Source organism: Coregonus clupeaformis, chromosome 28 (assembly GCF_020615455.1).
Source record: "Coregonus clupeaformis isolate EN_2021a chromosome 28, ASM2061545v1, whole genome shotgun sequence".
NCBI lineage: Eukaryota > Metazoa > Chordata > Actinopteri > Salmoniformes > Salmonidae > Coregonus > Coregonus clupeaformis.
In genome coordinates, this window is record NC_059219.1 from 36,006,136 (window position 1) to 36,021,855 (window position 15,720).

Here is a 15,720-nt window from a genome sequence, read left to right on the forward strand (position 1 = left end):
GGTCTTGGTCATAGTGGAGTTTGGAGTGTGTCTGTTTGAGGTTGTGGACAGGTGTCTTTTATACTGATAACAAGTTCAAACAGGTGCCATTAATACAGGTAACGAGTGGAGGACAGAGGAGCCTCTTAAAGAAGAAGTTACAGGTCTGTGAGAGCCAGAAATCTTGCTTGTTTGTAGGTGACCAAATACTTATTTTCCACCATAATTTGCAAATAAATTCATAAAAAATCCTACAGTGTGATTTTCTGGAATTTTTTTTCTCAATTTGTCTGTCATAGTTGACGTGTACCTATGATGAAAATTACAGGCCTCGCTCATCTTTTTAAGTGGGAGAACTTGCACAATTGGTGGCTGACTAAATACTTTTTTCCCCCACTGTAGATCCGGGCCCTAGACCCGAGCCAAGCGTGACAGGCCTGACTCACGAAAATGAGATATTTCCCCAAATAAAAGGAGACAGAGAGAGACAGAATGTGCTGAACAGGCTGAAGAAGAAGAAACTAGTGGATTAAAAACCCTCCAAAGCCCAGTGATTCATGACAACACATGCAGAATTAACAGGAACAAACAGCACGTATAAACACGGATGCATATTTTCACCACAATGTAGTAGCTACTAAAAAACATCATATTACATTAGCAATAGATGTTAAAATCAAGAAAGGGAAGCAAACGGGATAGAATTGCTTTCTCATATAAGGCTACCACCCTAGAGAGGCCTGTGTTTTGTGGCACTACCAGAGAATAAAGTAGGAAAATATGCAAACGATACGCATGCACAAAGCAAAACTTTTTTTTTTTTTTGCAATCGCTGGGTTTACATGTGAATACATACATAAATACAGGACCATCTCTTTAATATTATAATACATTACATTTGTCCTTAGAATAGATAAACCCCTGTTATGCAATATGAATGGTTTACATGTTGTAAATAGACACGGTAATGCATATATTTTTGCTTTTAGCATGTCACATGCCCTCTGCAAAGCTGATTTTATGGAGTATGATGTTTCTCCTTCTCCAAAGTCAATAATACTCCATTGTCAGAGAAAACCTCTAAATATTTTAAAACAGTTAGATAAAATGTTTGCAGTAGATCTTTAACTTGTAATGTATCTCCTGCCAGATTTGACATGTTTTTAGTATGTTTGCGACAGTGAAATAGGGATCACGTACGGTACGTACACTTGTTGCTTGCAGGGAGGTTTTCTTTCACTATATAACCCACAATCAGGGATACCTATTCAATTTTCATGTGACCTAAATATTCCTTTTCATCTGCTGACTAGATATTTTCCACATTTCTCCACATTTCACACCAGCACATCTACTGTGTGTTAGACTAAATTAATATCTGTAACCCCAGTTACAGTTAAGATGATAATCTATACAGACAGAAAGATCACTCACTGGACTCTGGATGTTTAATCTATTGAAAAAAGACAAGGCTATGATTAGGATCTGAGTCAGAAACACAGCAATGACTACAATAACAATGATCATGACGATGGTGATATTTTGTATCAGACCCATTGATTTCCCATCAGGATTTGGACAGCACGATGAGTATCATGGGAGATTTTAATCTAGCATGAAAGACGTGAGTAATCCTTGTGCAGATTATACCAAACCAAGCTAAACCACGATTCTCCACTCATTCTAACATGCAAACCTCACCGGCCACATTGCCTGCGTGAGAGTTCGATTTTTTTTTACACATACATGTTATTCAATAATTTCACACACACCGCTCGCACGTGTGAACGAGCGTATGCGTAACCAAGCGCTAAAATAGAACTGGGTTCTATTTGAGATGCGCCACGCTCTGCAGGTCCACTCCTTACTGGATATCAGAAAGATTCAACATGGATGCTTAAAAGGCAAACGAGGAGAGATTAATTAAAGATAACTAACAAAAAACTAACTAGGTTTCCCTTTTTATCTGTGGATTAATCGTTGGAGTAGAGAAACACAAGATTTTGTATTCCAGGTCAAAATTCTACAAAGAACCAGCTAAAAAGAGGACCATATTCATGTCAGATAAAATAATGCGGACGCATGCACATGGCCGGTGTAGTCAGCATGTAACTTTAGAACATGGTAAATCAGCATAGGCTTGCCCACCATTCTCTGACCAATGTCCATCCCCAACCTCAGTCTTCAGGGTCTATGATATTCTGCATACCCCTAGCCTAGTCCCAAATCTGTTTGTTTGACAGGACAAGACTGATACACAGTCTCCATAGCCCCATGGCACCATAGCTCACCCCCCAAGCTGATACATGGCACCCTAATCCAGCTTGCAGGAGAGGAGAACAGAGAAAACACATCACCCTGACAGTGGCATCCCTCCCCAGGGCGCCATTGAAGTCCATGTCTGTACACCACCACAGCAAGTAAATAAATAACAAGCCAAGTAAATAGACAGATACACAAATACTGTGGGTAAATAAATAAAGTCGCCCTCCTGCCTGTCAAAGAAAATACAGCAACCCCAGAAATATCCTCTGCCTTTTCCCAGGTGTGAAGTGAGTGATTCTGCCCAGCCTAAATCCCCTGCAAGTTGGTGTAATGTATCTCCTGAAAAACGATCCTTGTGCTCCTCTAAATCCTACATTAGAGAAAAAATGCTACCATAAATATGCAAGGCGAAACCTTTGAAGCTTCCTCCACAATTTAATCAGTTAATATTTAAAGCGGGGATATTCTTTTTTTAAGCCAGAAGCATGGTGGCATGGCGGGCTGGGGAAAATAAAGAGTGTTTGGTTGGTCATTAGAGACAGATATCTTCTCTATCCATCACACCCACATGCAAATCTTTTGGAAAAAACATCTGCTTGATGATTTGTTTTCAAAGGCCTGAGTCCCCCATAATAGATATCAGCGTGTCAGACGATAAATACAGCAAAACATTTTCAAGGCCGGCCCCTAGGGAATGAAAATCATAATCTTGTATTTTATATCTCACTTTCATTCCAGCATCTCCATCTACCATATACCATATTTCCCTTTCCATCAACCACCCGCTATACATATTATACATCATATTAGACAATATGTTACATTTATATTCAACCACACATCTTTTTAGGGCCAGCTTGTCTCTAAACGGATTTGAACAGCATCAGTCCAGCTGTTTTGTTATCAGATCACAACAGCTGAACTTGGCTGGTTTAATACCGTAGTAGCTTTAAAAAATGACAATGAATTATGAATGGACATAGAGAGCAGAAGGGACCTTACTCCTTAAACCTACATTAATCTTTAGAAAGGCAGGCAAAGCCTCTGGTGTGAAACCGATGCATTATTTCCCCTTCACACAGTGTTTATAACAGTAAGATGCAATGATCCCCACATTATCCTTCACTTACAGTATTGATTAGCAGTTTACACGTTAGTCATACAGGACAGTTGGCTATAGGGTTCCTCCGGGTGAAGGAAAAGAATAACCCCCTGGATGCTTGACCCTGGTAGAAACAACATTGCAGCAGCTCTATCCCTGGAAACATCGATAACTCTTAGACATGTATGTGATATTTTCCAAAGGAGGCTGATGGAATCAGGGACCTTGAGGCCCCTGTCGTGCTTTATAGCCTGTTCTAACAGGCCAGTAATGGAGTGGCCTAGCTCCCTATTGCTTTGGATGGCCTGTGTGATGCATTGAGGAGGGTATAGTAACACACAAAGGCCACAAAGAACAACACAATGGCACATCTAGCTTCTAGCCGAGCCACACACAGCTGTGTGTGTGATGTGTGGATTCATGAAAAGCAAAGGAGTATTTCCCCTTCACTTTCCTGAGCCGAGTAGCTTGTCTTGTCAAGGGCTGAGTTGTCCACTCCATTTCTAGGCAGTTTTCCATTTTCCTTGTTGGTAAAGACCCTTTAACCAAGCTTTAATTAAGAGCTGGTTTGCATTGTAAAAAAATATAAAAAACTCAAGCGTGCAAAAAGGCTGCCTCAGATGAATTATCCCCCACCAAAAAGCAAATGTGTCAGAGTCAACAGATGGTATTTATTCTGCAGCAGTCAGATTATCAACTGAGGATCTGGGTGAGACTATGTTTTCACATCCATTGGCAGTCCATGAAAATGATACTTAATACCACTGAGATATACAAAGAGTGTGATTCTTCATTAGAAGATCACTGTCATTTAGGGGTAGCCCAAGAGAAGTTCTCAGATCTGAGATCAATTCATTTCCACCATCAACAAAATCAAAGGGAAAATGCTTTTCAAAGTAACATTCAATGTAAAAACATCGTTGGCAGGCATAGAAAATATCAATTCACAGTGACACATGGATAAAAGAAAGCTTTGATTGTATTTTTTAATACTGGAGGTAAATACTTGGGCCAAAGTATTCTTTGTATTCTGTGCAACACAGTTTCTTGTGAAACCACCAACATTTAATAGACTTTCAGTCAATGGCAATGAATGTCCTTTTACAGATAGGAGAAAACAGATGCAAGGAGACCCAATGACAATGTGATGAAATAGTCCCATTGGTTTCATGATCACAAACTGCATGGTACTAAATGAACATCATGTGATAGTTGATAACCACTGCAGCCTCCCTGGCCCATAGCCAAATGCATGCAAAATGGCCCAGTTAAAATCACACAGCCACAGAGCAACCACTTGAATCCTAGCTCCATATAAGACAAAGTTGGGTTTGCCTCATTTTAGCCCTCTTCTCACCCCTGTCAGAATCGCATAACATTCCATTAAACATTAAACAAATCAAGACTGCTGTTACTGAACGCAAACAAACACAGTGTTAGAAACAAACAAGGGCCGATGTAATTTTTGGCCATGATCTATTCCTGACAGCCCCCCCATTATCAACATAAAAGGGTCTGTAATGATGGCATCCAGAGAAAACTGACAAATGCAAATAGATTGCAAGACCCATATAGTAACTGACAGAGACCTTTAAGGGTGCACTAATGACATCTCCAACAGAAGTAATTGCTTACCTTGCTATGTAAAAAGTCCCTTACAAGATGTTCAGGTCAACTGCACCTTTGCAATTTGGCTGTCTTGTTTACAAGCAAGCTTTCCATGATTTCAGCATCATATTTTGTGTTCGCAAGCAACTGGGCTAAGGCAATTTAATTATTTTTTGAGACTGGCATAGAAACGAAGATGCTTAAATACATGTTCCACAAAAGCAGAAGATAAAACAGTGAATGAATAGGAAGCCTTCAACACAAATACAAGCATAAAACTAAATTCATTATCAATAAATCTAGGCACAAGAGAAGCAGATTGGCAATGAGTATGTTGGCATGGCTTCTTGCTGTGCACATTGATCAACCTATCAACATTGCTGCCACCACCATTTTCACAAGGTACAGTGGGTATCATAAGTATTCACTCGCCTTGGATTTGTTCACATTTGTTGCGTTACAAAGTGGGATTGAAAATGATTTAATTGTGATTGTTTTGTCATTGATCTACACAGAAAATACTCCATAATGTCAAAGTGAAAAGAACATTTGACAAATCTTTAAAAATGTATAAAATTTGAATAACTAAAATAAAGTTGTTGCATAAGTATTCACCCCCTTTGTTTAGGCAAGCCTAAATTAGTTCAGGAGTACATTTTGACATAACAAATCACATAATAAATTAGATGGACTCATTCTGTGTGAAATAATAGGGATTTACATTATTTTTTTAATGACTACCCCTGCCTCTGTCCCCCATATATACAACATACACTACCCCTGCCTCTGTCCCCCATACATACAACATACACTACCCCTGCCTCTGTCCCCCATACATACAACATACACTACCCCTGCCTCTGTCCCCCATACATACAACATACAGTACCCCTGCCTCTGTCCCCCATACATACAACATACAGTACCCTGCCTCTGTCCCCCATACATACAACATACACTACCCCTGCCTCTGTCCCCCCATACATACAACATACACTACCCCTGCCTCTGTCCCCCATACATACAACATACACTACCCCTGCCTCTGTACCCCATACATACAACATACACTACCCCTGCCTCTGTCCCCCATACATACAACATACAGTACCCATGCCTCTGTCCCCCATACATACAACATACACTACCCCTGCCTCTGTCCCCCATACACACAACATACACTACCCCTGCCTCTGTCCCTCATACACAAAACATACAGTACCCCTGCCTCTGTCCCCCATACATACAACATACAGTATGTAAGGTCCCTCAGTCAAGTATTGAATTTCAAGCACAGATTCAACTACAAAGACCAGGGAGTTTTTCAAAAGCCTCATATAGAAGGGTAGTGATTGGTAGATGGGTAACAATAACAAATCAGACATTGAATATCTCTTTAAGCATGGTCAAGTTAATAATTAGGCTGTGGATGATGTATTAAACCACCCAGATACAACAAAGATACAGTTGTCCTTCTGAACTGAGCTGCAGGACAGGAAGGAAACTGCTAAGGGATTTCACCATGAGGCCATTGGTGAACGGGGCAGACTGGCCATTTGGCATTTTGGGCAGATGCCAGGTGGGCTTGTCCATTGTTAGCCCAGTGGACCTGTCTAACTTCGGATTTTCTAACAGAATAATCATTATCTGGCTAATAATGGGGGCCTGAAGGAGAAAAATGGGCCGGTGTTGGGCCATCGAGGAAATAAAATGGGTTGGTGTGGGGGCCAGCTACAGAGTTCAATGGCAACATTCTAGTTATTTCACAATAATGATCTAAATTACAGAGTGAAAAGAAGAATACAAATATACAGAATGCATACATGCATCATGTATGCAACAAGGCACTAAAATTATACTGCAAGAAAATATGGCAAAGGAATATACTTTTTGGCCTAAATGCAAATCCTTATGTTTTGGGCAAATCCAACACAACACATCACTGAGTAACTGCCTCTCTTTTTACAAGCATGGTGGTGGCTGTGTCATGTTATGGGTACGCTTGACATCGGCAAAGACTGGGGAGTTATTCAGGATAAAAAGAGAAATGGGATGGAGCTAATCAAAGGCAAAATCCTAGAGGAAAACCTGCTTCAGTCTGCTTTACACCAGACACTGAGAGGAATTCACCTTTCAGAAGGATAATAACCTACGACACAAGTCCAAATCTACACTGGAGATGATTACCAAGAAGACAGTGAATGTTCCTAAGTGGCCAAGTTACCGTTTTGACTTAAACCTGCTTAAAAATCTAGGGCAAGAATTGAAATTGCTATCTAGCCATGACCCTCAACACCTTGACAGAGCTTGAAGAATTTTGAAAATAATCATGGGAAGATATTGCACAATCCAGGTGTGCAATGCTCTTAGAGACTAACCCAAGAAGCCTCACAGCTGTAATCGCTGGCAAAGGTGTTTGTAACATGTATTGACTCAGAGGGTTGAATACTTATCTAATCAAGGTATATTAGTGTTTCATTTTTCATGATATTTAAAGAAATGCTTGATTTTCTTTCCCATTTTGACATTACAGAGTATTTTGTGTAGATAATTTACAAAATTTGTTACACAATAAAATGTGAAGAAATTCAAGGGGGGTGAATACTTATGACACCCACTGTATTGGGGAAGTACTATGAAACTATAACTAGGGAAGAGGATTTATAGTTTATTTATTTTGATAAACATAGATTATCAGATGGAATAAAAAAAATCTAAACAAGTGTTATAAAACATCAGATTGGCCAGATTGAACATGAAATCTCTGTCAGTGAAAGGAAAAAAACAAGTTTGCAAAATGTAAAATTTTATTTTCAAAAATGTAAGCAACAGATTACACGGTTAACTTTCAGCAAATGCAATCCTAATTTAAACTGTACTCACATTCGGGACTTCAAAATTAAAGACTCACATACTTACACACAATCTACCTATAATATACAAAAAATAATACAGAATAAATATTAAAATGGCCACAAGAGAAAAAGTTAGTTATTGAAAACAATCAGTAGAGAGCAAATGTAGGGAAAGTATAAACGAGACAGTGTGCCTTAAATGTTTTTTTCCTTTAACACTTTTTACAAATTGTGCAAGATTTCATACTAAGGCTCTGGTCTTGAAGTGACAGTTGTCTGAAGATTCACACACAAACACACACGTGCCCGTGCACACGCATGCGCATGCACAGGCACGCACACACACGCTCCCTGTGCTCTGAGCACTCTGTGGGGTGTACATAGCAAACCTTTGCAGAATAAAAAATGGGCTGCTCTGCTGAGTGTATGACCTGTGATGCTTATGAGAGTGGACCAGCTTTTGAAAATGAACATGCACTTCACATTGATGTGAAAAGAGTCAAGGACTTTTCAGGAGTGGATGAGAAAACCCAACAACTGAAAAACAGAACAATATCAGAACCTTTAAGGCAAGAACACCTGGAGTGGCAACAGCAATACTGTAACAATATTTCAGTGTTTAGGTAACATGGATGTGACACATTTAAGTATTTCTTCACTGTCTTTTTTAAGGTTAGTTTGTTCTCAAAAATGTGTTTTGTTTTTTTGTAAAATGTGAGCAGATTCAGAAAAATAACTATTCCAGACAATAGGGACATATGGATTGTAAAACTACAAGAAATAATTTATAGATTTAAGTTGCAACTTCAAAACCACACATCATTATTCCCTGCCCCCCTCACCCCCCAAAATGAAAAAGATATCACTTACATTAAAACCAATTTAATCCTCTTGTGAAGGTGTATTCCAACAGTTAGTCACCCAACATTGTTTTGCTTTACATACAGCGAATGGGATGTCTGTTGCAAATTAAAGCATTCATTGTTTAGTTAGGGGGGGAAACAAGTTGTCCTTGCACCTTGCAATGCAACCGTTGATCAAGAAAAGCATCTTTACATCTTCTTTTTAGTGCAACTTTTAAATGTAAAACAATTCCAGTGACTCCTTAGAGGAAATAGTTTCTTAGTTTTCTGTGTTTTTTTTCACTATAATCTTTTTTCCATATCTTATACCTCACAGAATTATCTTCAAAATATCCAAAGCAAGTGGGTCAGTCCTTTGTTTTTGTTGTTTCACCAATTATTATTTTTCTTCTTCTCTGCTTCTAAATTACCTTCCACAGCAGTTGTTTACTAGAACATAAACATAGGAGGGTTTCTCAGCTACTTGTTTATTTCATTCCCTTCAACCTCCATGTTTGATGTTCAATCACAGAACTAAGGGAGTGATTGACAGTCCAACTTCTGCCTCAGAAGAGAGGGAAGGAGGAGGAAGAGAAACAGGAGGATGAAGAGAAAGAGAGCTGTACAATAGGACCAAACCCAAATTGAGATCAATCAGTGGAGGAGTGGAAGGAAAAAAACAACCCAAGCCTTCATATAACGCAATAGGGTTCCCTAGGTAACCTGGATTTTCTGCAGTAAAGTAGAGTGGTGCTGAAGCAGCGCCGGAGCTCCCTGTTGGAGAAGATGCAGATAAAGGGGTTGACTCCCGCCTGGGCGAAGCTCATCCACACTGCCGCGGTCAGGTACCCCCCTGGGACCGCGGGGCCCCTGGCAAACACCCTCCAATAGCAGGCCACTAGGTATGGGCCCCACAGCGTGAGGAAGAAGAAGGTCATGATGTAGAACATCCTACTTATCCTCTTTTCAGTCTTAAACTCGTCCAGCACCAGCAGGCGTCGCCGGCCCGCTGCATTGCTGTTCTGCCTGATGCCCAGCAGGGTGGGCGGGGTGGGGCCCCTGCCGAACCCCGCCAGCCAGTTAGCCGCTGCCTGGCCGCTGGCCCCGGGGCCATGGAAGGTCCAGTTCTGGCTGACGGCAGGCACGAACTGGACCGGTTTCATCTTCCGGCGGTCGTGGACGAAGAAGATAAGCTTGAGGTAGACAAGCTGGGTGGCCAGGAGGATCAGGGCGAGGAGCAACATGAAGCCCAGGGAGTCGTTGGCTCTGAACGAGCGGTGCTGGAACGTACACTGGTCCTCCTCCCTTATGAAGGAGTACGTCCCTACATCCAGCACCGGGGGAAAGGCCATGGCCACCGACAACGTCCACACCATGCAGATGACTGCCAGACACGTCCAGAAGGTGAGCCTCTTGGTGTAGAAGCGGTGGTGTGCTATGGCCAGGTAGCGTGTCACACTCACACAGAAGAGCATGAACGCTGTGTGAAAGCAGGACAGAACCCCTAGGAAGGCTATCACTTTGCAGGTAAGCGTGCCATACGTCCAGGTAGAACCATTCTTGACGGAGGTGAAGACGAAAGGGAAGCAGATGGCAGAGCGCAGGATGTCCGAGGCGCACAGGTCCAGCAAGAAGTAGTATGGCGCACGGTGCAGGCTTTTGTCTTTGACCAGTAGGATGGAGATCAGGAGGTTGCCAACGACGCCGACTCCGATGATAAAACCCAGGGATGTCAGTTTGAGAAAAGTGGCGAGAGGAGAGACATTCTGCAAGATGTTGTGGTCCCCTGCATGGCTATAGTTCGCCATAGATGGAGGAGGGATCATAAAGATGTAGTAGCTTCAGCCAAGTATCATTATCTAGAGGTGGCAGGGGGAGGCGATAGATCCATTTGTTGTGCTTTGAAGCAGATTCCCGGCTTGTAAGCAGCCTCTCTTCTACGGCATCCTTTGTTCTTTTGTCTCATCACACCTAAAAATACCTGAAAAATATCAGCCACTGATCAGGATTCACTCATACTGTTTTTACATTGCATTGCACCCTCTAGCCTGTATATGGGTGTTTGATAAACTATCATTTTCCCTAGCCTTGGTCATTTATTTTCAATTTTCTGTTGAATTGCTCATTGCATGTATAATGGTATGCAGTCAGTGCAGAGCAGTGCCCTAGCTGGAATAGTTAGTCTACAAATGAGCTTAATAAGACACAAGCATTAATCCTGGTTACAATAATATACTTTATTTTATGGGCCACCCTTTTAGAAATGACAGAACATTAGAGAAAATACAAGCAATATTATGGTAAGACAACGTTTTAAGTCACTATTAAAGGGGGAATGCATATCATCTTATGTCTGGTAGGAAAGGGGGGAAAGTGTTCCATTAGATGTTTGGTCGTTTTATTATGTTGTAAAACGTGTTTAACATTATGCAGCAAGAAAGCTGTTGATCACACCCAAAGACCCTGCAGAGTTGATCTGACCAGGGGATGCTTAGAATAAACTCAGCCTGTGCCTTCATGCTTTGTTGAAAATTAACGGATGGTGCATACAGAATAAAAAGCATCCATGTTTTTGTCTGATTAAGGTTGACTGGAATTACACGCTATTCACCTGATTAAGGTGGTTTATTGACCTGGGCTTTTATCTCTTTCCCAGCTCAGCTTTGATTTTAGGTGATAGACTATCGAATCTCACGACCATATTAACAAAGAACAACGTCTAGTCAAAATTGTATTTGGTACCCTATGAATTGTTTATTGACGCTTATAACAAAGAGATGGTCAATCCAATTCTGCATTTCGACCCAAATAAATCACGAATGAAATAAACAATTAAATAGATAGCTATGCAAAAACATGGCATATTCGTTTATTTAAAAAATATATATAATATCAAACAAAGGCTATTCGTGACGGAATGTATTTTCCGAACTCTGTCATTATAGCGGAGATGCGCTTTTAAGCATTATCTGTCCTTCGGATGAGCGTTATACGAGCGGTTCCCATGCATTTTGGTTGGAATTCATTCGATTACAATATATCCGATTAAATAATTTTCATCGTTGCATTTCTCACCGTTCACTGTTGGATTGAACATAACAGTGTAGAGAATCCGCACGTCCATTAGGCAGAAGAATTTCCAAGTACCCGCTATGAATTGACTGGAATCCAACGCCACAGAAAATAGGCCAATCAAAATCGAAAGGACTGCTAAGATATAAATTAAAAGCATACCTGTTGATAGTCCTTTTTGTTTCCCTGGAGCTTATTTACATTGTAGAAGCCACTTTGCTGTAAAAAGCTTGGTTTGTTGCCTGCCTGCCCTTTTACCACAGTGAATATACAGTAAACGGAACGGACGGGGGCATGCGCACTGATCCTATTTGTGATCCAAGACGCGTCTTGTCTCTTGTTGCAGCGCTATAGTCTCTCACCGCAACATCTGCTCAATGGGTGCAGCATCACAACTCTCGTTAACTTCATTTGTCAAATAGCCTACAGTGGGAGAGAGTGCGAACGGATCACTCATTCTGAGATCCATTGCAAATAGATTCCCATTTCTGTATAATATGCGTTTAGGTTATAGCCGACCTATATAGCCTATCAATTATACTAAGCCTATGCACTAGGCCTACACCCAACACTAATTCAGAAGCAAAGTTGAACAACAATCAAATTCAGTACGTGTAAAATGTGATTTTGAGATAATGCTATATTATATTGCTACTTGTATCATGTCATAAATTAATATGTAACAGTAACTGAGGGGTTAAACTAGGTGATTGTTCACTTCAGGCTAAACTGACTTCTCATAGGTATAATTAACAAGCACTTTATGCAGTGTGTGTGTTTGTGTATGCGTGCATGCATGCATGCAAATAACAGCTCCGTTATCATTTCCAGGCTATGTCAGTTGAACAGTGATGTCATACCCCACACCCACAGGCTACAGACTATTGTGTTTCAAATAAAGAATATTGAGAAACATTGGGAACAGAAACAAATGACTGGCAACATCTATGCAACCTCTACAATATTGTACATCTTTCATTGTTTATGGAATATTGATATTTTATGAAAGAACAGTGTTGTATAGGCTTTTCTATAACCTAGCTCAGGGGTGACCAACTGGTCATGGAGAGCTGCAGTGTGTCAAGGTTTTTGATCCAGCTCAGCTTCAACACACCTGCTTCAAATGACTGTGGTCTAATTATTTGAATTGGCGGCAGTGTTTGTGCTGGATTGAAACAAAAGCCTGCACACACTGCATCTCTCCATGACCAATTGGTCACCCCTGAGCTATATCTTGTCATGAAGGGGTTTGGTGTGGAGAAACTCAATACTAGACCAGTGATCAGTCTTTACACTGTCTGCACTCTCTATTGTTTTACAACATAGAAGCTAAGGACATTTAGTTGATGGTTTAAATATTAGACTATTAGAAGGCTACAAATTCCCTTTAATTAGCAAAATAGTAAAGGACACTGGTCATTTACATGTATGTGTGAAATGAAGGACCCATAAGCCGTGACGCAATTAACAAAGAGTAAAGATATTTATTTTCTATCAAGCAGGTTTTATAACAGTGTTAGCTATAAGAACGGTGAAAGCATTTCTGACAGAACACACTTTAGCTACTGTGCTTGAAACAATTGCCAGATTGCAATTCACCTGCCATGGCAATGTCAATATTTAATGAAAGGACAGGTGATCATCACATTCTTTGGTGGGACACACATTATTTAGTGGTACAGTATCTCAAGATATTCAATTCAAGTCGAAGCAAAATCAAATGTTGGTGCCATATTAAAGTAACATAGCCTATTACGTATAGTCCATTATGTACCATGTTTCAGGTCCTTCGTCTTATTGTGATAGGAAGTAACCTACAGGTACAGGTAGGATATTTGGGCCTGCAAATCCAACAGTGCGCATGCTTCCAGTTCCTGTTCTCAACTTCCTGGTTTTGTAGTTCATTGTTTTCTTCTTCATTCAGTCAACTTTGCATACTTAGGCACATGACTCTTGTTCTTTCAGTCAAAAATGACACAGGATAGTCAAGATAGTGTAGAACATTTCCGGATACAGGCCAGCAGCCAGTCCCTCGCGCCGCTTTGTTTTCTCAGAACTGTCCATTTCTCTGTCGTGCGTACCAACCGATGCACGCGCAAACGCCCACCACCGATATGGTAACCCCAAGCAAAAGTGCTACGGCGTCCCCTCCGTCAAATGCCTCGGCGGAGGGAATGAGCGAGAGAAACATCGCCAACAGCATCGATGGAACTTTAGGGAGCTCGGGCATAGAAGCCATGTTACTTTCTGTGCAGATCAGATGATTGTTGTGACGCGCGCCGTGGTCAGATGATATGGGCGCATTTCCTCATTTGTCTGTCCGCCAATTTTATTGCTGCATTGTTCCTTGTTTTGCCGCTCGTTTTCACTGTCATACAGGTTTTGTATAGTTTTGTTACACATTTACACTATATATACAAAAGTATGTGGACACCCCTTCAAATTAGTGGATTTGGCTATTTCAGCCACACAGGTGTATAAAATCGAGCACACAGCCATGCAATCGCCATAGACAAAAATTGGCAGTAGAATGGCCTTACTAAAGAGCTCAGTGACTTTCAACGCGGCACCGTCATAGGATGCCACCTTTCCAACAAGTCAGTTTGTCAAATTTCTGCCCTGTTAGAGCTGCCCCGGTCAACTGTAAGTGCTGTTATTGTGAAGTGGAGCAACAACTGATCAGCCATGAAGTGGTAGGCCACACAAGCTCACAGAACGGGACCGTCGAGAGCGTAAAAATTGTCTGTCCTCGGTTGCAACACTCACTACCGAGTTCCAAACTGCCTCTGGAAGCAACATCAGCACAACAACTGTTAGTCGGGAGCTTCATGAAATGGGTTTCCATGGCCGAGCAGCCTCACACAAGCCTAAGATCACAATGCGCAATGCCAAGCGTCGGCTGGAGTGGTGTAAAGCTCGCCGCCATTGGACTCTGGAGCAGTGGAACCGCGTTCTCTGGAGTGATGAATCACGCTTCACCATCTGGCAGTCCGAAAAAACAAATCTGGGTTTGGCGGATGCCAGGAGAATGCAACCTGTCCGAATGCATAGGGCTAACTGTAAAGTTTGGTGGAGGAGGAATAATGGTCTGGGGCTGTTTTTCATGGTTCAGGCTGCTTAGTTCCAGTGAAGGGAAATCTTAACCCTACAGCATACAGTGGCATTCTAGAAGATTCTGTGCTTCCAACATTGTGACAACAGTTTGGGGAAGGCCCTTTCCTGTTCCTGACCTCAACCCCATCAAACACCTTTGGTATGAATTGGAACGCAGACTGCGAGTCAGGCCTAATCGCCCAACATCAGTGCCCAACCTCACTAATGCTCTTGCAGCTGAATGGAAGCAAGTCCCCGCAGCAATGTAAAAACATCTAGTGGAGAGTTATAGAAGCAAAGGGGGGACCAACTCCATATTAATGCCCATGATTTTGGAATGAGATGTTTGACGAACAGGTGTCCACATACTTTTGGTCATGTAGTGTATCTTGGTGTTTTTCTATATTAGTTTAGCTTTTTTGTGTTCCTGTATCTTTGGATTGAACATTTTGCAGCAACATGCTGTTGCTATGGCATTCATTCTGCTTCTGTTATGGTAGACTACTCATAGCTTTATTGTTTCATTTAACAACTATTATCATGTAAAATGCCTATTCCATCACCATATACAATTTCTATTCTCATAATAAATATATAATTATTTTATTTTTCACAGACTATGTTTATTCAGTGAGTGTGAATGCTGAGATCACTCATCATGAAATAATGACAGGTGCTCTTTTATACCTTATTCCTTTGAATCCTGCTTATAGTATTTCAGTATTAATCTCATCATACAGTAAATCAAGCTCATTAGCTACTCTTGTTTGAACAGAAAACCTCAATTAGATAGGCCTATGCAAAGTGGAGATTAAGAAATGCACTCTGCGCTATAAATTAGATGTGCGTAAATGTTTGTGAGTTTTCCTATGTTGTTTCACAGTCCTGAGGGAGAAATAGTCAA

At 41.0% G+C, this 15,720-nt stretch overlaps 1 protein-coding gene across 2 annotated transcripts; it reads right to left on the reverse strand.

The window, feature by feature from the left end:
* Nucleotides 1-7,743: 7,743 nt before the first annotated feature.
* LOC121543694 (probable G protein-coupled receptor 85) lies at nt 7,744-12,085 on the reverse strand. Of its 2 annotated transcripts, none has more exons than XM_041853821.2 (2): nt 11,886-12,085; nt 7,744-10,632 (listed from the first exon to the last, which is right to left on the reverse strand). In XM_041853821.2, the coding sequence occupies exon 2, from the start codon at nt 10,475-10,477 to the stop codon at nt 9,344-9,346; it is 1,134 nt and encodes a 377-aa protein (XP_041709755.1). In that variant the 5' UTR covers nt 10,478-10,632; nt 11,886-12,085; the 3' UTR covers nt 7,744-9,343. The 2 variants fall into 2 exon arrangements, with proteins under 2 accessions (XP_041709755.1, XP_041709756.1); XM_041853822.2 differs by lacking the exon at nt 11,886-12,085 and adding an exon at nt 11,727-11,873.
* Between the last annotated feature and the right edge of the window lie 3,635 nt (nt 12,086-15,720).